Source organism: Pipistrellus kuhlii, unplaced genomic scaffold, assembly GCF_014108245.1.
Source record: "Pipistrellus kuhlii isolate mPipKuh1 unplaced genomic scaffold, mPipKuh1.p scaffold_m20_p_1, whole genome shotgun sequence".
Lineage (NCBI taxonomy): Eukaryota > Metazoa > Chordata > Mammalia > Chiroptera > Vespertilionidae > Pipistrellus > Pipistrellus kuhlii.
Window position 1 is genome coordinate 78,339,854 of NW_023425404.1, and position 27,548 is coordinate 78,367,401.

Sequence of the window (27,548 nt, forward strand, 5' to 3'; positions counted from 1 at the left end):
TTGCATGTCATTCTTATAACAGTTCTCTATAGTTGAAGAATTATTGCAATTTTTAAGGCCCAGAGGGTTTAATTTCTTTATCCTATCTTAATATTTGTTTTCTTTATTTTTAATGTCATGGTATTGTAATTAGTTAATAGCATGCTTTTTATCTTTTCAGGATATGGCTTTGGTTGCCCCTGAGGCTCCTTCGGAACAAGCCAGAAGAGTTTTTCAAACCTATGATCCAGAAGGTAAAAAAAGATTTTATTATTTTATTGAAAAATATGTTGACTTTGTGTTGCATATCTCTATATACTTGAAATAGGTTGATATTTACCTGAGTTTTAGTCACAAGAGTTGTTGGGTTGCATTTCTTCAACATTTTAAATGAAAAATATGAAAATGGAAACAAAGGGGATACCTAAGTGCTCATCAAGTTCTGACATGGTATGAGGTTAGCATGTTTCTCAGGGTATTGAATTATGGTTACTTGAATCTTCATTTCTTATATTCAGTGTCAAATGGGGATACTACTTTCTGAAAAAGCTCTTTGAAAAGTTAAGTGATGCTCATGCTTTTCCATTTATTTATTAAACAGCTCTTCCAGAATATTTTTAAGTAAGATATAATTGACATGTAACAGACTGTAAGTGCAAGTTATACAACGTGTTGCTCTTACATACTTCTATACTGCAAAATCATTGCTATAGTAGTATTAGCTAACACCACTATAATATCACATAATAGTATTTCTTTTTTATAGTGAGAACAATTAAGTTCTATTCTCTTAGCAACTTTTGAAATTTATAAAACTGTATTGTTAACCATAATAACTATGCTGTGTATTAGTTCTCCAGAACTTATTTCTCAACTAGAGGCCCGGTGCACGTAATTTGTTCATGGGGGGGGGGGGGCGGGTGTCCCCAGGCCCAGCCTGTACCCTCTCCAATCTGGGACCCTTGAGGGATGTCCAACTGCCCAATCCAGTATGATAGGGCCTAATTGGGCAGTTGGGCATCTCTCTCACAATCCAGGACTGCTGGCTCCCAACTGCTTGCCTGCCTGCCTTCCTGATTGCACCTAACCGCTTCTGCCTGGCAGCATGATCACTCCCTAACCACTTCCCTGCCAGCCTGATTGATGCCTAACTGCTCCCCTGCCAGCCTGATTGCCCCTAACTGCCCTCCCTTCAGGCCTGGTCACCCATAATTACCCTCCCCTTTAGGCCTGGTGACCCCCCCAACTGCTCTCCCCTGCAGGCCTGGGTCCCCCCAACTGCCCTTCCCTGTAGGCCCAGTCGCCCCCAACTCCCCTCCTCTACCAGCCTGGTCACCCCTAACTGCCCTCCCCTGCAGGCTTGATCACCCACAACTGCCCTCCCTTGCAGACCTGGTCCCTCCCCTGCTGGTCATTTTGTGTTGGCCATCTTGTGTTCACAGAGGGACAAGATCTTTGACTACATAGAGGCAGCCATCTTGTGTTTTGGAGTGATGGTCAATCTACATATTATTCTTTTATTAGGTAGGATAGAGGCCTAGTGCCCTGAAGGGTGTCCCAGATCAGGGTCGGAGTTCCCTTGGGGTGTGGGGCGGCCAGGGCTAGGGGCGTGTGGTGGTTTGCAGGTCAGCCATGCCCCCCAGCGACCCAAGCTGAGGCCCTAGTATCTGGGATTTATTTATCTTCTATAATTGAAACTTTGTAGCCTTGAGCGAAGGCTTGCAGGCCATGAAGCTTGGCTTCCTCCATTACCAGGGAAACCCAAGCCTCCTGCTTGCTCCATGGCCCTAGCCATTTTTGTTGGGATTTATTTATCTTCTATAATTGAAACTTTGTAGCCTTGAGTGGAGTTCACGGCCAGCCAGGGTGTGTGGGAAGCTTGGTTTCCTCCATTGCCAGGGAAACCCAGTCCTCCTGCTTTCTCTGTGGCCACAGCCATCTTGGCTGGGTTAATTTGCATACTCACTCCTAATTGGCTGGTGGGTGTGGCTTGTGTGTGTAGCAGCGGTATGATGAATTTGCAAATTACTCTTTTATTGGATAGGATTAGTTGCAAGTATCTACTTTCAAATAGCATTCCCTTCTTCCTCAAGCCTTGGTAATCACCATTCTACTATTTTTACAAATTCAGCTCTTTTAGAATTCTATATATAAGTACAAGATTTGTCTTTATCCAACTTCTTTCAATTATAAACCCCTCCAATTCCATTCATGTTAGAAATAGCAAGATTTTCTAATTCCTCCTGCCTGAATAATGTGTGTCTGAGTAATCCATTTTTTAAAATCTTTATTATTGTTCAGATTATTATAGTTAATCCTCTTTTTCCCTCATAACTCCCCTCCACTAAGTTCAAACCTCCCCCTTTCTTCCCCTTCTCCCCCCACTGTCCTTATCCTCATAGGTGTAAGATTTTTGTCTAATATCTTTCCGCGATCGCACACAGGCTTCCTCCCTGAGAATTGTCAGTCCACTCCCTTTCTGTGCCCCTAATTCTATTATGTTCAGCAGTTTATTCTGTTCCTCAGATTTTTTATTCACTTGATTTTTAGATTCACTTGATAAATATGTATTTGTTGTCACTTTGTTATTCATAATTTTTATCTTTACCTTTTTCTTCCTTCTTTTCTTAGAGAATACCCTTCAGCATTTCATATAATACTTTTTTGGCAGTGATGAACTCCTTTAGCTTTTTCTTATCTGTGAAGCTCTTTATCTGACCTTCAATTCTGAATGATAGCTTTGATGGGTAGAGTAATCTTGGTTGTAGGTACTTGCTATTCATCACTTTGAATATTTCTTGCCACTCCCTTCTGGCCTGCATCCTTTCTGTTGAGAAATCAGCTGACAGTTGTATGGGTACTCCCTTGTAGGTAATTAGCTGTTTTTCTCTTTCTGCTTTTAATCTCTCTTTGTCTTTGCCCTATGATGTGTCTTAGTGTGGCCCTTTTTGGATTCCTTTTGTTAGGGATTCTCTGAGCTTCCTGGACTTGTAAGTCTATTTCTTTTCACCAGGTAGGGGAAGTTTTCTGTCATTATTTCCTCAGATAGGTTTCAATATTTTGCTCCCTCTTTTCTTCTGGCACCCCCATAATTTGGATGTTGGTACACTTGAAGTTGTCCCAGAGGGTCCTTATACTATCTTCATATTTTTGGATTATTTTTTCTTTTCCGGATGGGTATTTTTTGCTTCTTTGTATTTCAAATCTTTTACTTGATTCTTAGGATTCTCTAATCTGCTGTTGGATCTCTGTATACTATTCTTTATTTCAGTCAGTGTATGCTTAATTTCTTGTTTGTCCTTTTTCATATCTTTGAGGGTCTCACTAAATTTCTTGGAGGTTTCTAGAAGATGCTTGAGTAACCTTATAACTATGGTTATGAACTCTATATCCAATAGTTTGCTATCCTCCATTTCTTTCATTTTTGCTTCTTTCAAAAATAGTGTAGTCATTGTATAGCTCCACTGTATAGAGGAATTGTCCCCTGCATTTTGGCTGCTTCCATGTGTTGCTAGAGTGGCTTTGTGTGCTAGGTGTCCTATAGGGCACGGTGACTCAGCCTCCCCAATTACCTGAGGTGAACACTCTTGGTGCACCCCTTTGTGGGTTGTGTGCACAGTCTTGTTGTAGTTAAGCCTTGATTGTTGTTAATATCACTGGGGGGAATTGACATCCAGGCCAATTGGCTGTGAGGATCAGTTGTGTCTATGCTGGGAGAACTTCTGATCAGGGTGGGGAGACTGATCAGGGGATGGGCCCCTTGGGAGGAGGGGCCAGAGGAGGTTGGGGGACAGTGATTGTTGCCACAGTAGGGTCGGTTGGCTGCTGTAGTGCACATCATAGTAACTGGTTGTTATGGCCGTTCCATTGTTCTGGTCACTTGGTTTTTATATATATAGATGTCATTTTGCAAATTGGGACAGTTTTGCTTTATCTTTCTGATTTGGTGTCTTTTATTGCCTTTTTTTCCTTTTTCTTTTTTAAAAAACTATATTGATTTTTTACAGAGAGGAAGGGAGAAGGATAGATGAGAGAGAAACACTGATCAGCTGCCTCCTGCACACTCCCCGCTGGGGATGTACAATCAAGGTACATGCCCTTGACCGGAATTGAACCTGGGAGCTTTCAGTCCGCAGGCCAACACTCTATCCACTGAGCCAAACCGGTTTTGGCTCCTTTTTCTTAACTGTTGTGTATAGGACTTCCAATATTATGTTGAATAAAACTGGCAAGAGTGGATACCCTTATCTTGTTCCTGATCTTAAAATTTTGAAGTGCTTTCAGCTCTTCACCCTTGAACGTGGTGATAGTTTTGGTTTTTTTATGTATGGCCTTTGTTATTTTGAGGTACATTCCCACTATGCCCACTTTGTTGGCAGTTTTTATCATAAACGAATGTGGAATTTTGTCAAATTCTTTTTCTGCTTCTAGTAAGAGGATCACTTTTAGACTTCATTTTGTTAATGTGCTGTATCACATGGATTGATTTGTAGATTTTGAACTATCTTTGCACTTCTGAAATAAATCACACTTGACCACGATGTGTGATTTTTAAAAATAATGCATTGTTAAATTTGTATGGTTAATATTTTGTTGAGGTTTTTTGCAACTATGTTCATTGGGATATTGTCCTGTAATTTTTTTTTCTTATGGTATCCTTGTATGTTTTTGGTATCAGGATAATGGTGTCCTCATAATATGAATTTGGAAGTGTTCTTTCCTCTTCTCTTTTTTTTGGAAGAATTTGAGAAGGATTGGTATTAATATTTCTTTAAATGTTTGGCAGAATATGCCAGTGAGGGCATCTGTTCCTGGACACTTGTTGGTTGGAAGGTATTTGATAACTGATTCAGTCTTTTTACAAGCATATCTGTTCTTATTTTCTATCTCTTCATGTTTCAATTCTGGTAATTTGTGTGTTTCTAAGATTTGTTTGATTCTAGATTGTCAGTTTTGTTGGTATGTAATTATTCATGGTACTCTCATGATTTTTGTGGTGTCAATTATATTGTATGCTCTTTCATTTCTGATTTTATTATTATAAATCTTCTTAGGTGAACCTAGCTAAAGGTTTATCAATTATATTTTTTAAATCTAGCTCTTAAATTTCATTATTTTTTTTTGTTGTCTATTTAGTCTCTATTCTATATATTTATTTTCTGATCTTTATTCTTTTCTTCTTTCTACTAATTTTGGATTCATTGTTTGTCTCTTTCTAGTTCCTTGACATAAGTATCCCAACTTTATCCCTCAAAATAGAGTTTTGAATTTGATTATATATTCAACCAGTGAACTTTATATTTTCGTGTTACTAATTTGTGTCCCTTTTTTTTCAGCTTATAGAATTATTCTTAATATAGGGCAGGTCTCATTTTTATAAATATCCTCAGCTTTTGTTTGTCTCCAAAGTCTTTATGCTGCCTTCATTTCTAATGACAACTTACCTGGATAGAGAATTCTTGGTTAACAATTATTTGTTTTGAACACTTTGAATATTTATTATTCCTGTCTCTCCAGGCCTGTAAGGTTTCTACTGAGAAATCTGCTAGTAATTTTATCAAGATTCCCTTTTTTTTTTTTTATGAATATTTTCTCTTTCTGCTTGCAAAATTCTCTTTTTGTCTTTGATGTGTGAGAGCTTGATAATATCTTGGGATCTCTGTGTTGAATATCTTTGGGGATCTTTGAGTTTACTATATTTGGATGGTCATATCTCTCCCCAGATTTGGCATGTTTTTATTCATTATTGCTTTAAGTAAGTTTTCTGTTTCTTTATCCCTCTTTTCCAAGACTCCCATAATACAGATATGCTTATTCTCTGTGGTCCTCCACAATTCATTTAGGGTTTCTTCACTCTTTATTTTTCATTGACTTAATAATATTCTGATATCTGCCCTCACAGATTCTTTCTTCTGTCTGATTGAGTCTGCTGTTCAAACTACCTATTGGGTTTTTTATTTCGTTCCCTGTATTCTGAAGCTTGAGAATTTCTGTTTAGTTCTTTATTATGATTTCTATTTCTTTGTTAAACTTCTCATTTTGTTCATGTATTTGAAGACCATTGAGTTGTCCATATTTTTTCTCTTGAATCTCACTAAGCTTCTTTAAAATAACTACTTTGAAATCTCTTTTAAATAACTAGCAAATCTCCATTTCTTTAGGGTCTTTTTTGTGTGGGAAATTATAGTCTTCCTTTTGTGGTATCATGCCCCTTGCTTTTTTTGTGTGTTTCTGATAAGTTTTCATTGATGTTTGAGTGCTTGAGGTTGCAGTCACCTTTTATAGCCTTTTTGGACTGGCTTAAATGGGGAAAGTCTTTTACCTGGAGGTGGTTTCAGAGGTGCCAGCTGGGTGGGAATCAGCATCTTTGGTCTTGAGATAGCACAGTGCTGTAGCCATTGGATAGCTCCATTGGCTGAAGTTGACATTGGCTATACTGCATGGAACTTCTGTTGGTGGATACTTCAGAGACCCTGTGTAGCACAGAGGCAGATAGGACTATTGGGACCCTCAGAGGTGAAAGTTGCTTGAGCCTTCCTGAGAGAGAACCCTTGGCTCCTGGCCTGACATGATGGCATAGAGCAGTTTCAGAGAGGTCCTGGAATCAGATATATGCAGAACTATCACATTGACTGAATCCCAAGGCTCAGGTGCACTTGATATGGCTTTGGACTGGTCTCTGGGGGGTGCATATATGCCCAGGTTTCCTATGGAACCAGGACTTGGGTCTCAGGACCTCACTCTGGCCAGCATGCAGGGATGGCACAGGTCTTGATATGATAAGTTGCAGGACCGAGGGCAGGATGCAGTAGGAGCACCCGGGTGTGTGTGTGTGTGTGTGTGTGTGTGTCAAAGTCTCATCTCTGGCTCAGTGGGGCGGTTGCAGGTCAGCAGCAGTATGACCCTAGTTGTAGTCTGCTAAGGCTATATGTCAGGTCTGGCCTTAGAGCAGTGGCAGCACAGCCCAGCAGTGATGGTTCGGCTGCAATCTAAGACCCACAGGTGGAGCTTGGGGCAGCAGACATTGTCCTGGTAATAGTGGGACAAAACCAAGATCTGAGGTCAGATGTGTGGCACAGAGCAATGTCAGCTCCCACTCAGGTAGGGTGAGGTGCTGTGGTGCCCATCCCTGAGATCAGGGCACATCAGTGACTGGGTCCCCTGAAGGCAGGCGTCACTGCAGTTCAGTGCCAGCCTCTGTGGGTAGATGGGGGCTGAGGAGGGGGAAGGAGTAAGCTCTGGGTAGTTCCATCAGCTGGGACCGGCATTGGTGAAGGCTGAGATAATTTAGGTAACAAAAGTTGCTGTAACAAAGGGTTCTCCTTGTCCGGTTGTGGTGAACTTTTTCTGAGGGGATCCTTCCTGCTCTTCACTGGGGATTGCGGTGGCACAGGTAATGTGTTTCCTGCACTTTTTAATGTGACCTTCCTTGATTTTTTTTTTAACTCTATAGGGTTTTTGCTACTTTTTTGTAGTCAGAGCTTTCTTTGAGCTGATTTTCTGCAATGTGTAGTTGTTTGTCTGTTGGTGTGGGTTTTTTTGTTTGTTTGTTTGTTTGTTTTCATGTAGGAAATAAGCACTGGGGTTTCCTAACCCTCCTTTTGCTGATATCACCCCTAGAATATTTTGGCAAAATTGATTGTGCCAGGAGGTTATGGAAAAATATTATAAGTCATCTTTAGATTCTCTTTTGAGCTTGCGTTTAGCTAGTCTACCTACTAACAAAGACACTTTTAAAAAGTTGATACATATATATTAGATATATATAATATATCTAATATCTAATATTTAATAACTATGATGTCCAGTGGTAGTTATGTTGTTTTGACACCTTTGCATTTGTGTACTAATTATAACTAAAGTATAATAGCTGAGCCACTTTAAAACCACATCATACCTTGAATTCCATTGTAAATTTCCATGTAGAAATTAAAGTTGTTGGATCAGTGAAGTCCTTTGGAACTCAGAATGGACTCAATTATCTTTATGAATACACTTTATTCTATCTTAAAACTTTTTACTCTTGAAGTTCTGCTCTTTTCATTTCTGAAAATTTGACTCCCAGAACTTCTAGGAATAGTCATGTGTCACTTAACAATGGGGATGCATCCTGACAGTGTGTCATTAGAATATTTCTATTTTGTCCTTGTACAGACATCATAGAGTGTACTTACACAACCCTTATGGGATGGCCTGTCACTATAATTGTATATGCTGTACTTTCCTGTGACTGGCAGGGCAGTGGGTTTGTTTATACCAGCCTCACCACAAGCAAGAGTAACCTGTTGTGCTATGATGTTAGGACAGCTACAACATCACTAGGCAATAGGAATTTTTCAGCTCCATTAAAATCTCTGGAACCACCAACGAATATGCTGTTACATGGCGAATGACAGTATGTCTATTCTCTTACTTTTAGTTCCTTTTAGGTCTATAAATCTGTTTTCTTATATATCAAATAAAAATAATGAGCCTATTTCTTAGAGTCAATCTGAAGATGAATAATGTGGAAAATACCCTGTCCAATGCTTAAAACAAGTAGGTATCTATAAATCTCAGTTTCTCTCTCTCCACCTCAGTTTCATTGGTGCTTGTATTGCTGATTTGACTTTGAGTTTTCTTCCACTATACTTTTTCCATAACTTAATACACAAACGTTTTATTTGCTCTTGAATTTAATAATCTTTTAAGTGCTAAATAACATTTCATTCTAAATCTTTAGATAAGAAATAAAAAAGACCACTAAATGAAATTAGCCTTAGAGTAAATCAGCAGCTTTGAGTTATTGTCATGTGAAGCACATTGAACTATATAATGGATGGTGACAAACTTACAGTCATTCTCTTGCCATTTTAAATCCTCTGATTAAAAAAAAAAAAGGAAAGAAAACCTGATCAATTTGGCTCAGTGGGTAGAGCATCGGCCTGCAGACTCAAGAGACCTGGGTTTGATTCCAGTCAAGGGTATGTGCCTTGGTTGTTGGCACATGCCCAATGGGGTGTGTGCAGGAGGCAACTGATTGATGTTTCTCTCTCATCGATGTTTCTGACTCTATCTCTCTCCCTTCCTCTCTGTAAAAAAATTAATAATATATATATATATATATCAATATATATATATCGATATATATATATATATCGATATATATATATCAATATATATCTTTTTTTTTTTAAAGAAAGAATTTCTGTTCCTAAATATATCTAATATATTTTGAGCTAAGGGTCAAACTTCTTCCTAAAGGATGGTTTTCAGAAACTATAACAAGTTAATATGAAAGTAAGATTGATGTTAATAGTGTTAAGATTTAAAAAAATCTTGTGATTATAATAAGCCTAGATTAGTCAGCAAGCTATCATGAAGACCTGAGGAAGGAAGAATTGCATTGGCAAATGAAAGCTAAAAGAGAAGAAAGTGATATATATGTGTGTTTGTGTGTGTGTGTGTGTATACATATATGTACATATATATATACCAGTATATATAAAGTGATCTATACTAATAAAAGGGCAATATGCAAATTGGTCAGGATGCCCTCACAGTAACGACCAAGCAGCAGGTTGTGTGGGACAAGACCGGCAGGGGGGTTGGCAAGGGACAACCAAACGACTGAACATCAGGCTGCGTGGGGCAACCAGCCTGGGAAGGGAGTTAGTGAGGGATGACCAAATGACTGAACAATAGGCTACAGGGGGTGACCAAGCTGGAAGAGGGGGGCAGTGAGGGGTAACCAGGCCAGCAGAGGTGGCAGTGAGGGGCAAACGGGCTGGTGGGGGGGGGGGGGACAGTGAGGGGCAACCAGGCAGGCAGGCAGGTGAGCAGTTAGGAACCAGCGGTCCCAGATTGTGAGGGGAATGTCCGACTGCTGGTTTAGGCTCAATACTGGGTATTGGGCTTAAACCAGCAGTCGGACATCCCCAAGGGGTCCCGGATTGTAGAGGATGCAGGCTGGGCTGAGGGGACACACCCACTCCCCCGTGCATGAATTTCATGCATTAGGCCTCTAGTATATATAAAATAATTTGCTTGACTATTTAATGCTAGCAATTTATATGTATGAAATTGCCAGCAAAATATTTGACATGAATGGAAAGACAGGGCAGAAGAAAAATAATTTGTAGTGTTTGTGAGAGGTTATTCAGATTTCATAAGTATATTTCAGAGAATGAGTTGAGCAGTTTCCTGTGGCATACTTTCTTAAGGATTTATATAAGGTTATATGTGGTGTGTTTTTTTTCCCCTGCCATCTCAAACTTTCTTTGAGATGCTCACTTTTTCTGTATATCATATTCTAAAGGAGAGTACCACTTTGCAATCCTATAAAGACATATATAAGTGCTTGCTCTATTTCAGGAAATGTTTTTACCCATACTAATGTTAATTACAGTATGAGATATAAAAGCCTTCCAGAATGCAATATTCTGGAATAAGATGAAGTATGTAGGATGGCATGATGGAAAAACTGTATATATTCCCAGAGTTTCCAGTCAGGTCTTAATAGTGCTGCTTAATATTTATTTGAAGTGAATGTCTAAGATATCAATATCAAGCATATTCTTATCCCACTATAACCACCATAGATGATTACAAAACCAAACATATGGTTTTCATGTCAACTGCCTTTAAAAAATATATATATTTTATTGATTTTATACAGAGAGGAAGGGAAAGAGATAGAAAGTTAGGAACGTAGATCAACTGCCTCCTGCACACTCCTTACTGGGTATGTGCCCGCAACCAAGGTACATGCCCTTGATCGGAATCAAACCTGGGACCCTTGAGTCCGAAGGCTGACACTCTAACCACTGAGCTAAACCAGTTAGGGCTGATCTGCCTTTTTAGATACCCCTACATTTGTGTCATTGGTGAAAAACAAATTTTTTTTTTAATTTTATTGATTTTTTTACAGAGAGGAAGAGAGAGGGATACAGAGTTAGAAATATCGTTGAGAGAGAATCATCGATCAGCTGCCTCCTGCACACTCCCCACTGGGGATGTACCCGCAACCAAGGTACGTACATGCCCTTGACTGGAATTGAACCTGGGACTCTTCAGTCCACAGGCCAACGCTCTATCCACTGAGCCAAACTGGTTTAGGCTCATTGGTGAAAATTTTAGAACTGAAATTAAAACTTAGTGAATGAATTTCTTGAGAAAGTAAACATTTAAGGAAATGATCAAAAGATCTTAGATGATAATAATTTATTGAATAAAGGCATAAAGAAATGTCTTCAGTGCAAGGAATATTTACAGACAGAATATTTACAGATATTTACCGAACTTCTTAAAAGCTAATGTTAGAACACTGATTTTTAAAAAATCCATCAGGATGCAAACTAAGGTTTTAAAAGTAGGATACAATTGTCATAAATAATATGTTTGTTTGCTTTTTGCAAAATAAAAATTTTTAAATTTTTTTTTAAATTGAATTTAGAGAGGAAGGGAGAGGGAGAGAGAGATAGAAATATCAGTGAAGAGAGAGGATCACTGATTGGCTGCCTCCTACATGCCGCCTACTGGCTCAGGCATGTACCCTTGATCAGAATTGCACCCGGGATCCTTCGATCCATAGGCGGACACTCTATCTACTAAGTCAAACCAGCTAGGGCTTAAAATTTTTTTTGATTATTGATAGCAGGCTTGTACTATTCATTTTCTTCTACCAATTTACAAGAGAAGTTAGAATTTCTTATATTACCAATATAAAAGTATAACCAGTGGCAATTTTTCAGAATTGAGTCCTCATAGATACATATGAAAATAAATTTTGCATTTGTTCATCAGTTTATGTTCATTTTATTCCACAAGTGAGTGAGATCATATGATATTACCTTTCTCTGACTGGCTTATTTCGTTCAGCATAATGCTCTCCAGGTCCATTCTGTACTTTTGCTGCTTCCCTTTTCACTGCTTTTCTTCATTGTGCTGTCGTGTTGTCATCACTGTTTCTTTCATGCTATCTCTGCCATAGTTTTTCCTGTATCTTGCCACCATGTTTTGTTTGTTTTGCAGTTTTTCCATCACATGATAGAAGTGGTTCTCCAACACAGGCCATAAATTAATTACTCATTTCTTTCTGAACTTTATATGTTCAACTCACAAAACTTAAAAAAAAACAAAAAACAAAAACTATGGTGCCTGAACAGGTAGTTTCTTGAAACTTGCAGTGAGGACTAGTTTGAATAATTAAATTAACAAATGTTTTTGAGCAGATACTTGTTTCAGGCACTGTACTAGGCCCTGGACTTATGGAATCCCTGCCATCCAGGATTTCCTCACCTATTGGGAGCTAGCTAAGCAAAGCAGTAGTGATACCAAGGCAGAGAAACCAAGGAAAGCTGAAATATGAAAATATATTAATATATTAACTTTGCCTAGGGGCAAAAGTCACATATATGTTATTAAATTTTTAAAATAATAGGTAAAGTATAATATAACATTTAGTAAATATATAGCAACTACTACGGTAATTCTTTGACTAAAGTGGCATTAAGTTTTCCCTGACTAGCTCTTGATTTTTTTTTCTATTCCCAAGTAGCTTTACTCTCTCTAACTTACAGCTGTTTGGAAATGTTACGTCTCAAATGTTTCCCCCTTCCCCAGCCTCTTCACAAGTTGTGTCTTGCCCTTTGTTAATTCCTGACATTTGCTTTCTTCCTGCAGCACCCAGTTTAGCTAGTGTCCCACTTAAAACGGATCTGACAGTCTCCCACTTCAGGCTCTTCCTTATTTTCCTAATCTTTCAGAACGGAAACCACGACTGGCACTTCTTTCTCTGTAAAATCGAACTCTGATTTCTGCACAGTTATGAAATGGTTCTTTTACCCAGGAAGTAACAAACTCACCTAACTAATGTCCACTCCCGTGCATCACTACTCCTTTGCACTGAGCTATTTCTACTCTCAACCTCTAGGAGCTTGGCCCTTTTTGCAATCTGTTTGCTTGTTTAAAAACACACACACAAAACCTATTTTTAAACAAACAGCTTTTTTCTCTTTTCCAAATGTTTTAAAATACAATTTAACTGTATCCTAATATTTATACAGAGGTTGCTTACCATCACAATTGCTGTGCCTTCTGTAATTCTCCCCATTTCAGGGCCCCATTCCTCTAAGCTTTCAAGTTTATAAAAGTCCTTTTTATATTAATGTATTTAGTTCTTACCCATGCATTCAAGTTCTACTTTTTTGGTGTGCTGACTAGTCAACCAATTGTATTTTCCTAGATTTCCTCTGCTGTTTTTTGCTGTGTATTGAGGTAGTTATCATCATTGTGTCTGTATTTCCATACTCTCTAAGGAATTAGTTGACTAAGTTCTAGTTTCATCTGGTTTTAGACTTAATGATTCTGTTCTTTTTCAAGAATTGTATCAAGAATTTTTCTTGATAGGTATGAGTAAAAAATAAAGTAATGCCAAAATAAACGTTTCAAAGAGATAAGCAGTTTCCAGATCTCCTCTTAAAATTGTTGGTTTAAGTCTTTGAGGTATTGAGAAATTTATATTACAATCTCTAGTTTTAAAATTCCGTATGTACAAAATGTACTCACTGACTTATTATAGTTATTGTTGTACTCCAGAAAGTGTTTACAAGTTGTAAATCTCATACATACCTTAAAAATATATTGGGATATTTAAGCTTGAGGTCGTGTTTGAGTTAAGAAGAGCACTTTGTTGTTTTCCTAGCTGTTGTTTGTGTCTTTATCCAGCCAATTAGCTCTTTCTGGGGGAGAGGGACCGAGTCTCGAACTATGGCAAGAATAGATAAGGCTGTGCCATTCACTGCTCCTGGAGATCAGGATAATGCCACTGCTTCTGTCAAGTGGATCCACATGATAGCCCACAAGCACAGAAACCGTGGTAGATATTGCTCCTGCCTGCAGTGGCCAAATGAAGCCTGTTTTGCGTTCAGAGAGGCTAAACTTTTGGCTGTGACGTAACTAAGCAAAACAAATATATATTTTTTCTATGATACATTTCAAACTCATCAAAGTTAGGCTTACAAAGAACAAGTTCTTTATTGCTCTACCTCGAACTACCAGTAACTGGACAAGTTGGAATTATTCTAAACTAGGGGTGTCGAACTCAATCAGAGAAGGGGCCAAAATCTAAAATCCAGCCTAAATCGCGGGCCGAATGGTTTACTGAACAGTCATGAACTGTCATTGTGATGGAAACGCAGTGGAGTGCAGTGATGACAGCGCGGTGCGGGCCACATTGCAAGGTCTGGCGGGACGGATTTGGCCCGCGGGCCTTGTGTTTGACACATGTGTAATCTAAACCTTCACTTTTTAAAATTTATTTAATTACCCTAAATGAACCTTACTTAGCCTTTTAGTCAGGGTCAGTCTACCTTCAAATGGATAAATATCTGCTTATGCAGTTTAAGAAAACACCATTTTAAAGTCATAATTATTTTATTTCTTTCTGATAGAGACAGCACATGCCACATGCTGAAAGCAGCTACACTTTATTCTGTTACTTGATTGTGGAAGCAGGGCTTTTGGATATCTTGCTCTCCTTGACAAGATTTTTTTAAAAAGTGTCTAATCCCTGAAAAGGATATTGTGTTAGAAGTTTATTTAAAGCTGAGACAGTCTTCAGGAATGAGTGAATGGGTAGAAGAACTCAGGCACTGTACATTTAAGGGAATAAGCATCATGTTTGTTTAAAACTACTGTTATTTCACACTGTCCTGCAAGCTTTTTGTGTGTGTCACACTCTGTTGCATCATTAGCGTTTGGGCCATTTGCTAGTGCTATTTCCTTATCAAGCCCAAGAAGAGGATTGTTTTCCTTAAGCTAGTCTTTATCGACATTTGATCCTACTCTGCACTTCAACTTCTAATTTTTCCCATTAAATCTACAGTTTTTATTTAAATCATGGCTGTTATAAGGATATCTTTTCTTGTTCTTATATTGTCAGTTTTCTAAATATCAGCAAAGCATTAACATTCTTCAAAAAATTAAATAACATTGTGATGAAAGGAATATATTGAAAATAAAGAATTACTTTAACTTGATTTCTTAAAGGAAATTTAAAGGTTCACATTGTTTGTTGAAAGATATACCCAATTACTAAATATTTGTTATAAGTAGAAACAAACTTCTATCATTTAACTTTGTAAGCCTGTTTTAAGAAGCAATTTGGCTTTAAGGTTTCTTTCAAGTTCTCAGAAACTAACCTTGAAAATAAATACTTACCTATGTGCCCTGGAAAACTAATATAAGATAATGTCTAAGAATAATAGGCATGGTACCTAACTAACCTTAATAAGCTGTTCTAAACTCTTTACATACATTTTATATGATTTTTCACTGGAATCTGATCAGCAGTAATAGCATTTCTTGAAGTAAACTCATATTTTATGTTGCTCCCATTTCCTCCCCAGATAATGGATTCATACCTGATTCACTTCTAGAAGATGTGATGAAAGCGTTGGACCTTGTTTCAGATCCTGAATAGTAAGTAAATAGGAAGTATTATTAAACTACTCAAAAATTCCATTTATTTTAAATATACACAGTTTTGCTTTTTTAAAAGAAATTGAAAGCTTCATATATGAAGCACAGTACTTTATATAAAGCAAAGATTTAGGAATAAATCAGACTAATCAGTATTTTAGCACAAACTTGATGTACTAAAATGAGCTTTCCTTCGCACTCTTACTACCCATTTATCCTACTGAAAACTTGCTAAAGTATAAATGTCATTTTAAAACAAACTAAATATGTCTTTTTCTCACTGAAACCTTTTTCCATTTAAAAATTTTTTGCCCATATCTTTAGTAGCTTCAATGAAAGTCGTGACAAGTCTGTATAATAATATCTGTATTGCTAGCCCGTGGACATCTCTATGTGATTAACCAGTTAACTGCCATGCATCCAAAATGGAAACTATCCTTTCTTCTATAGATGCTTATGGCATACAGAGGGTTAAATTAACTGAGCCGAAACCTTGTAAGAGACACAGAATATCACAGAATATGGTTTTTTAATACTGAAAGTATTGAATTATTGACTAACATTAATATTATGTTACTGTCTTCAGACTCACTGTTATATTTGCACATTTGCTACATCTATCACTTCTTCCATAAATGTGGGATCTTTATTATGCATGAAAAAATCTCTCTTAAGCAGATACGTATCTTGATCAAATATGGAAATAAAATAAAGATCACCTACGATGTACACTAACTTTTGTTTTACCTGCATAAGTTATTTTTCTTCGGAAAAATAGGTTTGGCAATGAACAAAGTTTAGCTTACAAAACATTTAAGGAAAGGATTTAGCAAAAACAATGTAAAATATATTGATGCACATAGTTTTTAAAACTTGAACATATTTTGTTTTGAAATAAATCAGTTGTGTTTTCTTGAAAGTATGAAATGCATATACAAACTAATCACATCGGAATTAATATCTGACTGAGTCTTACTACTTATAGCTATAATGTTACCCATTCTTAACAGACACAATTGCTGTTTTCAACTTTAAAGAATTGAACTAGTCCAATAAATGGGATAATAGTAATTAATGTACTTCATCTAAACTGATTTCCAAATGGAGATCATATTGTTTCATTGCCCTAATTTGCAAAAGAGAATTGAACTCAGGTATTTTTGGTTATTGATAATTCTTACAACAGGAGGGAGGAAAAAGGAAAAGTGATTTTTTCCCCCAATTCTTACATAGATTATTAAATTTTTCTTGTTTCCTTAAAATACATACCATACCTTGAATTATAAAGTTAGTATAAGTTAGTCAGATTGTCTTTCTAGAAGTAACTAAAAGATTAGATTCAGTTATTCACTCTGTATTTTGTTATGGTTTATAATATGTAATGGCCCATAAATTAACAGGGCCAAATTTAGGGTTAATAAGTTAGATGGATTATATAAAGTGTGACCTTGCCTTCATTTGTTTCATGTCATAACCTCCTGCTCTTACTCAGACCTTTTAAAATGTCACATCCTTTGCATGTTTTAACAATAAGGCATATTTAACTTGGCATTTATAGTTTGGGAGATAATATGGAGAATGAAAATTTTCTTCTCAGAAAGTTTTCATTTTAAAAACCCAACTCCAGACTGCTTTTTTTCTCTGCCTTCTTTCTAATCACATGTAATACCTTTCACCAGCCTTGGCTACACCAACGTGGTAAGGGCTGTGGCAAAGCACTATCCAGTTAGGCTGATACTGGACAATCAAGCACATACCATTTATAATTCACTATATCTTAACTCTTGGAGAATTATCTTACCTCAAGTTACATTGCCTAAGAATTTTAAGCCTCCACCTCAACTGGTTCTGGAAAGCTTCTTAGGAGATGTTTTTGATGCACCATTTCCTTTTGACCTTGTTCCTTTTTTTCTCCTTGAGCTTAAAGTAAACATTTTTAAGTTAAATGCCTCATTTGATTGTTAAATTTAGGCATACCTATGAAGCAAAGAGAATTTGCCTTTGGGGGATTATAAGTCTGTGCTTAGAAGCTTAAGTTTTTAAATTACTTTACCTAATAAGGAACAGTATTCCAAAGTCATCGTCATAATTTAAATTCTAAATAGTAACAGATTACTCTGGTTTAAAAATAACCAAGTTTTGGCAAATCAGATGCCATTCCTGTGTATTTGTCATTAAGAGACTAAAAAGAACAGTTTTTAAGATTTTTGGCAGTCAGAGTGTTATAGTACCAGTAACTTAATCATGAAAGAAGAAAAATAAGCCTTTTTCCTTTGTTATCCACTGTTGTTGTTTTTTTACTTTCCCTGCAGTATAAATCTCATGAAGAATAAATTAGATCCAGAAGGATTAGGCATCATACTATTGGGTCCATTTCTTCAAGAATTTTTTCCTGATCAGGTAACATAATTGAAGAAATGTTTTGTCCTGTTGGGATGATTATCTGTGATTGTTTTAGCACTTTTCCTACTCATTTAAAATGTTCTAATATGTAAATATGAGACTAAAAAAGCAGTGTTGTTGTTTGATTGCAGTATTGCACAGAGAGGACTGAAGGGTATGTATGTGCCATACAGAACTATGAGTAGAGGAGCAGTGGAATATATTGTATACTCCAATATATACACATACTGGTAATGGTACTATTTTTATAAAGATAAAATTCAGAAGTATGGGGAGTAAAAAGTGAAAGACTCTTTCCATTCCCACCCCTATTTTCCTTCTCTTAGGTAACTAGTGTCAATAGATTGGTATGTATCTTTTCAGTACTTTCTAAATACTAGAAAGAAGGTAAAGGAATATTAATTTTACTTTTAATTTATTCATGGCTGCTGTCAGAATGTTTTAGAGAAATTACATAATACTGCTTATAATTATTCTAAGAACTTAATAGTTCAAGAAATTTTTAAATTTTAGTATTCCTTGAGGTAATTAAAGAGAATTCTGGACCCCCTTCTCTTTTTCCATTTGTTTATTCGGTTTGTTCTCTCCAAGTTCATGCCTTACTGCTTGCTTATTTCCTGCTATTTTTCTCCTCAACCAACTTAGCCTCTGAAGTTGACTCATCTCGTTGCCCCTGTGTAGTTCATGCTCTTTCCTCAACCAAAGCATGTGATTCTGCTCTTGATTCCCTATAGAGCAGTGGGTTCTCAAAGTGTGGTCTCTAAGAACTTGTTAGAAATGCAAATTCTCAGGTCCTTCCAGACTTAGAGAAGCAGAAGCTTTGGTGGTAGGGCCCAGCAGTGGATTTGAACATTCCGTCCAGAGGATTCTGATGTGATGGAGCCAAAGTTTGAGACCCACTGGACCTGTCATTCTTACCTATTCACACCCTGTAAGAGCTCAGACCTCTCAGTGTCACAGAACTTTTCTGATCAGAGCTCATACTGAAACTCAAAATATGGTTGGGTCCAAGCTCTTTGTCTTGTAAAACCAAAGAATGGATTCACAGACAAAAATGATGGGAAGAAAAAACTTTATTGGGCAGGGGGAGCAAAGCTTTGGGTTTGAGGGGGGGCTATCCGAGGTTCCAACTGCAGGAAGGGGACTCAAAATGGGTTATATGCTTAAGATTTTTGTCTAGGGAATATTCATATACTCTGCTAGCTTCCCCCCAACCCCCCAAAGGGAAGAAATATTTTTTTATTTTTTTAATTAAAATTTTAAAAATATATATTTTATTGATTTTCTTACAGAGAAGAAGGGAAAGGGATAGAGAGTTAAAAACATCAATGAGAGAGAAATATCGATCAACCCCTCCTGGGGATGTGCCTGCAACTAAGGTATATACATGTCCCTGACCAGAATCAAACCTGGGACCCTTGAGGCCGCAAACTGATGCTTTATTTATTGAGTCAAACCAGTTAGGGCTTAAATTAAATTCTTTATTGTTTAAAGTATAATATATGTCTCCTTTTTCCCCTCATTGACCTCTCCCAGCCTGCTTCCATCCCCTAGCACATGCCCTCATCTGCTAGCTTTTGATTGGTCCCTTCAGGGATTTCCAGCAATATCCAATTATATCAACATTCAAGTTCCCATCTGTGGGAGGACCTAATTGAGGACTGCCACTTCAGGTTCTGGAGTGACAGCACTGTTCACTCCCAGCCAGGTTCCACCTCGCTTGTTTTAGGTCCTTTGTTTGCCCCCACATGGTCCCTGTCCCTGACAGCCTGCCTAGTCCTGTTTTTCTATCTCAACACCACCGATGTCCTCTTTCTGTATAGTCACAAAATGTAAATAGACACTATTCCTCATTTTGGCCATTATTCATATACTGCTTTGTACCTAACAGATCACTAGAGTGACACTACAGTAAACATTTAATCACCAGGAGTATATTAAGTAAAGTTATAAAACTAGTCAGAGGGACAGCCAGGAAATATTTAACTTGAGTAATTTTTACAGATGCTTAAAGAAGGTGCTATGGAAGTGCATTCTTTGCTATGAGACAGAGGCAGGGGAAGAAACTTGAATCATAAGCATTTCAAGGCAATCCTAATATATGAAAGCCCTTGGTCGTAACGACCAGTAATGACCAGAGGCTGACCAACCAGAAGTCAATGATGGCCCCATCCTCAAGCAAGTGGTTAGGGGCAATCAGGCAGGCAGGCAGAGTGATTAGGAGTGATCAGGTAGGCAGCCCAGGGATGAGGGGTGATCAAGTAGGCAAGCAAGTGGTTAGGGGAGATCATGTAGGCAGATGACCCTTCACTGGGCTGGTCCTGCCCCCAAGCAAATGGTTAGGGGCAATCAGGCAGGCAGGTAGAGTGATTGGGGCTGATCAGGTAGGCAGACCAGCAGTTAGGGGTGAACAGGTAGGCAGACAGCCCCTCGCAGGGCGGGCCCCACCCCCCAGCAAAGAAAGAGGGAGGCCCAGGTCAGCCAAGCCATTGCACCCCAGCCTGTCACCTGCAGAGGGAGGCTACCGGTGGCAGGGAAGGGGGGCAGCGCTGCACAAATGGGTGAAGCCAGCTGCCTGTAGCCCAGGGAAGGAAAGCCCCAATAGGCCAGACCTAGGACCCCACCTGAGGAGTCCCAGATTGTGAGAGGATGCAGACCAGGCTGAAGAACATACTCCCCCCCCCCCCCAAGTGCATGAATTTTTGTGCACTGGGCCTCTAGTTTGTTTATAATAGAACAGCAGCTACAGCTACCACATATTAAGCATGCACTATGCACCAGGCACTATGTGCTTTATAAATTAGGTAATATTTTTCCCTATTTTGGCAATGAGGAAATTTAGGATTATAAAACTTAAATTGTTCAAGGTCATACAGTTGGTAAGTGGCTGAAACAAGAGTCCAGTGTAGATCACCTGACCTCAGAGACTAAACATTTTACCACTGTGTTAAAATACCTTTTGATATTTCAGTATTTTATGCCAGTTGTTAATGACTGGAACTAGAGAATATAAATTGTATTCAACCGCAGTTAATATTTATATTGTAAGTTAAAGTACATTAACTCTGAAAATCAACAACCAAATTATTTACCTAAGTAATTCTATTGATTCATATATACAGTTGAGGAAATGATGAAATAAATTGTTGATTATTCTATTTATTGTGAAGCATTTTGTGTAGGATACAAAAAAGTTATAAGAGAGCTTGGATTTATTTGCAAATATAAGAATGAAAAGTTAAAAAATAGAAAATTTAAATTACCTTTCAAAATAACACCTGAAGAGATTATGCAAAGAATATAATTCTTTTCCAAATTAATTTTTGAAAAAATTACTTCCCTAACCGGTTTGGCTCAGTGGATAGAGTGTTGGCTTGCTGACTGAAAGTTCAAATCTGGTCAAGGGCATGTTGCGGGCACATCCCTGGTAGGAGGTGTGCAGGAGGCAGCTGATTGATGTTTCTCTCTCATCGATGTTTCTAACTCTCTATCTCTCTCCCTTCCTCCGTGTAAAAAATCAATTAAAAATATTTTTTAAAAATTATTGTTATAAAGGTTCCCAAATTATGAACAACCAAACTAGTGTGTTCAAGAAAAACTTTGCAGAAACAGCAAGGGTTGTACAAGGTCTTGAAAATGAAAGAGGGCATTTGAGAAAGGAGTAAAAGCTATTGTAAATATGCAAAGAGCCATTAACAAAAGGTCTTTTCATGGGAAAATGAGTAACATATCCACCTAAAATGAGAATTCAGAAAGATGAGTAGTTGGTAGGTAAGATTGAAAAGGTAGGTTAGGTCCTATATGGTAGGAGTCTTGGTTGCAAATCACAGAAACCCAGACTGAACTGACTTAAATGGAGGGGTGAGTATGAATAGGAAGGAGTAGCTCAGAGGATTTGAAGAAGCATCAAAGGCAACACTAAGTCTTCTAAGACTGGGGCAGTCTCTTTTTCTTATATCCTTCCTCTCTCTGTAATAGTTGCATTCTCTCAGCATATTGTTTTTCAATTGCCAGCAGGTCTCTTCCCTTAGTTGCAATTGGGAAATTCCAAGGAAGATGCTCATTCAGCTAAGTCACATTCACATCCTTATATTAATCAGACGTGGCCAGGAAGACAAGGGATAGGCCCAGGAAGACAGCCACAGGCCTCGAGGGAAGTGGTATCAGACCATTCATCGATGCCTTGAATGCTAGGTTAAAAGAGTTGAAAACTTGATCTTTAGCTAACCAAGAATCAAGTGTTAAGACAGTAGGAATAATGATGCGTTTTTCTGAAAGTTTAGTATAATGATCTATTCTATACAAAATCCTTTCTTTATTGAATGCTGTTAAAGTCTCTAACCACTAATTATGTTTTCATTTCTTACAATGCTTGCTATTTTCATTACTTAATAGTTCACAATACTCAAATAATATTGTGGGTTTGGAAACCTCTAATTCATTATTGTGTGCCAAATTGGAAGTATTGGTGCACATATGTGTGTGATCTGAGTAAAAGTAACATTCCTAATATTCCTGTCCTTTCACACTTATTGAGAGAAGCAAATTATATACAACCAGAAAAAAGTCAGAGATAAAATTTTAGGAAATAATTTTGTGTTTTAGAACCTTGTTCTTTAAAAAGAAGTTATAGTAATACATGCACATGGTATTGCAAAAGTAATTTTATATTTTAGAATCTGTTCTTAAAGAAGTTAACAGTAATACATGCACAAAAATCAACACTTTTCCACTTTCCTTTCCCAAGAAGCAATATCTCAGCTTTTAGACTTTCTGGTAGTAACTGTATAAATCTAAGTTTCTTGCTTTATCTAGTGATTCCTTCATCAACGGATGAGGATTTCAGAAACTTGCATTTTATTTTCAATTGCTAATTATAAATTGTCTGATATAAAGATGTAATTTAAAGTTTTAAACTTTATTTCTAATAGGGCTCCAGTGGTCCAGAGTCTTTTACTGTCTACCACTACAATGGACTGAAGCAGTCTAATTATAATGAAAAGGTATGACAGTTTATTCGCATAGCGATTTGTCTTCACCTGGGTTGATAAAATAAATATATGAATGTATGACAATGTTTGATTCTCACAAAATTGTTACCTACGGAGATTATTCTAAGAGTCTCTTTACTAATACAAGATATTTTAGAACAGATCATATTTTGATTTAACCAATATATAGTACTCTGAGATCTTCATTAGAATTTTGGAGTTATAGTTTCACTGTGTCAAAATAACTACATCTCTGTGCATGTTGGTATCCTTGACTATGTAGATATTACTATGTCAACATTATATTTTAGTCCAGTGAAAGTTGCTGATCAATTCATGTATAGAAAGGGGTAATAGATTTTTTATGAAAAAAATACTTTTAAAGGATTTAGATTAATAACCGTAATAGTTAGCACTTATGGAACATTTATCTGGAATTGTATTAAGAACTTTGTTTTACCTGAAGTTTCCTTCTACCCTATGAAGTAAGTATGGTCTGTATATCCCCATTTTACAGAAGAGGAAACTGAAGCACAGAGAGGTACGCTCCTTGCTAAGGTCGAACAGTTAAATGGCAGAACTGGGACTGAAACTTAGTTCTACCTCAGAGCCTGTACTCTTACCCACTATGCTTTGTTGCTTCCTTTTTAAATGAATCATTGAAAAAGGCATCAAGGTGACTTACTTCCCATGTACTCATCTTGTTTAATCCAAAGTTGGTCTCACTGATATACCCTTTTTAATTAAATATTAGCTTTGTCTACATATATCATCTATCTGTTATGTTTGCATTTATTCAGGTAGCACTCATAGTAAAAATATATAGCTAATATTAGAAGGAGTGAGGCCTAACATGGTTTTTCATTTGAAACAACCATGCTGGTTTCATAATTATCTAAATTGAGGATGGCTACAGAAAATAGATTGTAAGGTACACTAAATACATAATTTTAGTTAGAGCAAATAAAAAACTGAGACTTATATTCCTAACAAAATATAAACTAGATGTGTTATTAAATTAGGTCTAAAGATCATTTCGCAAGAAAATAATTTATTTGTATATACATAGTAAAATAGTACGAATTTGATAATAAGAAAACTTGGATGCTATTTCCTGATGTGTTAATGAGTGCTTCATCTAGATTTTGAAATTTTACATAGCCTTGTAATAAGAGGTACTTTAGAATCACTACTCACCCACACAATCCCTGCAAGGTAGGTCAGTCAAATATTATCCATATTTTACAGATGAGGCATCTGAGACAGGGAGATTAAGTGACTCACCCAGGGTCACACAGGAAGTCACTGGCAGAGCAGGGATTGGAACTGAGTTCCTGATTCCCAATCCTGTCCGTGGTCATGCTACCTGTATATAGTAAGTTCATATCATGCTCATGAAAAGCATCTGACATACTAACAAAAAGATCAGAAATCAAAGATGAAATATTCTCATGGTAATAGTGTAAGAATATAGAGCAAAGCATGTATGTCATTAGGTTTCAGAGGTAGGATGTTATGAAGTTACTTAGGAACTAGAAATATGGTAGACTGTCTGATAAGATACCATTCAAAATGCCTGAGGAGACAAAGGGAGAAAGCTGGCCAAGTGGGAGGGAGTGTGATCCAGGGGCTGCACCGTCTCTCGGCCGCAGAGGCAGGTCACTCTGCTGGAATCAGAGTAAAGTTTTCTGATGCTCACCTGCCAGTGTATATTTGACATGGTCATTGCCACTGCATATAAAGCACCCAGTTAGTTTTATATATCAACCTTTCTCTTTGATTTATTTTTCTGTCCTGACATCCTTTTTAATTTTTAACATGATTTTTCATGCAGTTAAGTAGAATTAACTTGAATTGTATTCTTTGTAGACAACTTTTCAGAAAATAAAGTTTTACTTGGGGGAATTAAAAAGCATGAGTTGTAGTTTTAAATGTAAATTTATTTAATCAAAACTAGAAGCCAACTAATATATTAACCAAAATTAAAAAAAGTATTTCACTTTATTTTTTATTTATTTATTTATTTTTTTAAATATATTTTATTGATTTTGTACAGAGAGGAAGGGAGAGATAGAGAGTTAGAAACATCGATGAGAGAGAGTCATCAATCAGCTGCCTCTTGCACACCCCCTACCGGGGATATGCCCGCAACCAAGGTACATGCCCTTGACCGGAATCGAACCCGGGACCTTTCAGTCCCCAAGCCGACGCTCTATCCATTGAGCCAAACCGGTCCCGAAAAAAAAAGTATTTCACTTTAAAGTATGTCTTTAGAGCTTCCTAAAAAAAGGAATAGATTCATGAAACCAAATTATCTGACCTACTACTATAATATGCTCTATTCCTATATTTAATGTGTCTTGTAAGGAAACTCCTCTTTAAGGGTAATGATGTGATTTCTTTTGGTTCCTTAGTCAAATAGCTTATGACTTTTATATTGGAAGAACATAATTGCAGTCATGCATATCAGCCATTGAATATGTAAAAATTGGTATATGTACTTTGGAAGAAGGCATTCTAAATCTATTTCTTTTAAATTATACAATCAGAATTTCCTTTGGACAAAAAGAAATTAATGATCGAATGGCTTAATATACACAGTGAGCCTTTATAATAAGTTAGGGCTGACATAGATACTTCTAAAAGATTATTATAAATTAATCAGAAATATTTTTCTGATACCCTCCTGCTAGTTTATATTTGATATGATCATTGCCACTACATATAAATTACCTGGTTAGTTTTATATATCAACCTTTTTCTTTGATTTTGTTTCTGTCCTGACACCCTTTCCAGTATTTTCTCCATAATTTTTCATACCGTACACAGTACTGTCATGAGAAGTATTTCAGAAATATTTAATACAATAAATAGCAAATTTCATTGGCAGGCATCCAAATTGCTTTTAGCTATGGAATTTTATTGCTTAAATTGTAAAAAGAAAATTAAGTCTGTAAACACAAAGCTATTTTTTTTTTTTTTAGAGCTATATTTTTATTGTAGCTTTTTATTTTGTGGGCAACATGATCATCTAATAGCCTCAATATCAAAACACAAGTGATATATATTATTTGAAGAATGAAATTTCTTTTATCAGAAACAATGTGCTTCCAGATTTTTAAATGCTTTTTCTTATCATAAACTTACAATCTAAAAATCAACTGGTCACCTAGCAGTGAAATCTGTATTTCCATCTTGTTTCCAAATTTATTTTCATGTTAATCAGTAAATAGATATTCTTGATCATAATTTCTGTCATAATTAAATTATATGTAAAGTTTCACATGAAATAATATGCAGTGCCTTATTTGCTTGCCTATGAAAAATTTTGTATCCCTCATAAGAATTTGCTGAGAATATTGATTTACCTTAGTAACTTTATTTTGTTCAACAGGTCATGTATGTGGAAGGGACTGCAGTTATTATGGGTTTTGAAGATCCCATGCTACAAACAGATGACACTCCTATTAAACGCTGTCTTCAAACCAAATGGCCATACATCGAATTACTCTGGACCACAGATCGCTCTCCTTCACTAAACTGATTTTCATAAGTATTTAAAAGGAAGATTATTCTAGCAGATGTTGAAAGAGGGTTGTAAGACTGGCAATTGGCTATACACTGGTATCACTGACTAACTGTAAATAACATAACACATTTTCAGTGTTTAAGATATGTTTAAATTATTTATGTTAAAATTTACCCTATTTTAACTCTTTGTGTATGAAATTAACTAGCAAAATTAAGCTTTAATCAAAGTTCACCACTTTTGCAGTTGGATAATTGGTCATTTATCAAATTACAAACATTTAATACTACAGCATTGTACAGAGTATCAAAGTTACTATTTATAAACTTCTATTTTGAGGTTTTATTTCATTCAGGTATATTATATTGTTTAAATGATTCTGGCTTGCAATATATCAGCCTCCATATTTAAATGCAGAGTTAACTTTTATTTCTTTTTAAAAATCTGTTTTCCATTAGAAATACTAATAAATAACACATTATCAACTTGGATCTCTTGACAATTGGCTTAGCTCTGGCATGTTTATAAAAAGTAGAAACTATAAAGGAACATTACCATTTATTCACAGATATATAGAGAATGTATTTTTTAAAAAAATAGTAAAGAGAATCTGTTTAATAGTCTTAACACTGTTAACTCTTACTGTATTGCCAAATACACTCTTCTAAACTTGTCCCAACAGCCCTGTAAGCCAGTTTTGTTTTTTGTAAATTTATAAATATAAATGCATGAGAACATCTGTTATTAGTATATTGCATTATTTATTATGATCCTAGTGGATGGCCTAAAATAAACACTTCTTTTCTTTAAATGTACCTTTGCATAATTTTTTTTATAGTAGTGTCTCAGGATAAGTAAATTCTTTTAAATGTTTCTGCCTATTAACCCTGAGTGCAACATAGAACAATTGCCTAATGGAGTCATATACCATCTTGAAAAGGAAACCAAATCTTACAGTTACCTAAGAGCTCTGTAACTCACCCAGCTAGAAGCACCAGAACCTGGTGGCAGCTGTCTGAATACAGAAACCTCATCCGGTTTATTTTAGAGAATTTACTTTATTCTGATAGGACTGTTGCCTAGCAATTTGAAAATTGAATAGCCAGAGATACTTTCTTTCCATCAGTTTCAAGATAGACAATTGTTTAGTCCCTTAGCAACTTCAAGACTGAACTTCCTTCATC

General features: G+C 36.6%; 1 protein-coding gene across 5 annotated transcripts in view; it reads left to right on the top strand.

Annotated features, from left to right (window-relative positions):
• The window catches only part of MINDY3 (MINDY lysine 48 deubiquitinase 3), a 102,188-nt gene extending 75,009 nt beyond the window's left edge, over window positions 1-27,179 (top strand). For all 5 annotated transcript variants that reach the window (XM_036453092.2, XM_045585811.1, XM_036453100.2 and 2 more), the window contains 5 exons: window positions 161-233; window positions 15,369-15,441; window positions 17,754-17,841; window positions 22,776-22,847; window positions 26,230-27,179. In XM_036453092.2, the coding sequence (XP_036308985.1) occupies window positions 161-233; window positions 15,369-15,441; window positions 17,754-17,841; window positions 22,776-22,847; window positions 26,230-26,379 (456 nt within the window). In that variant the 3' untranslated portion in view covers window positions 26,380-27,179. The remainder of the gene's footprint in view (window positions 1-160; window positions 234-15,368; window positions 15,442-17,753; window positions 17,842-22,775; window positions 22,848-26,229) is intronic.
• Window positions 27,180-27,548: the final 369 nt, after the last annotated feature.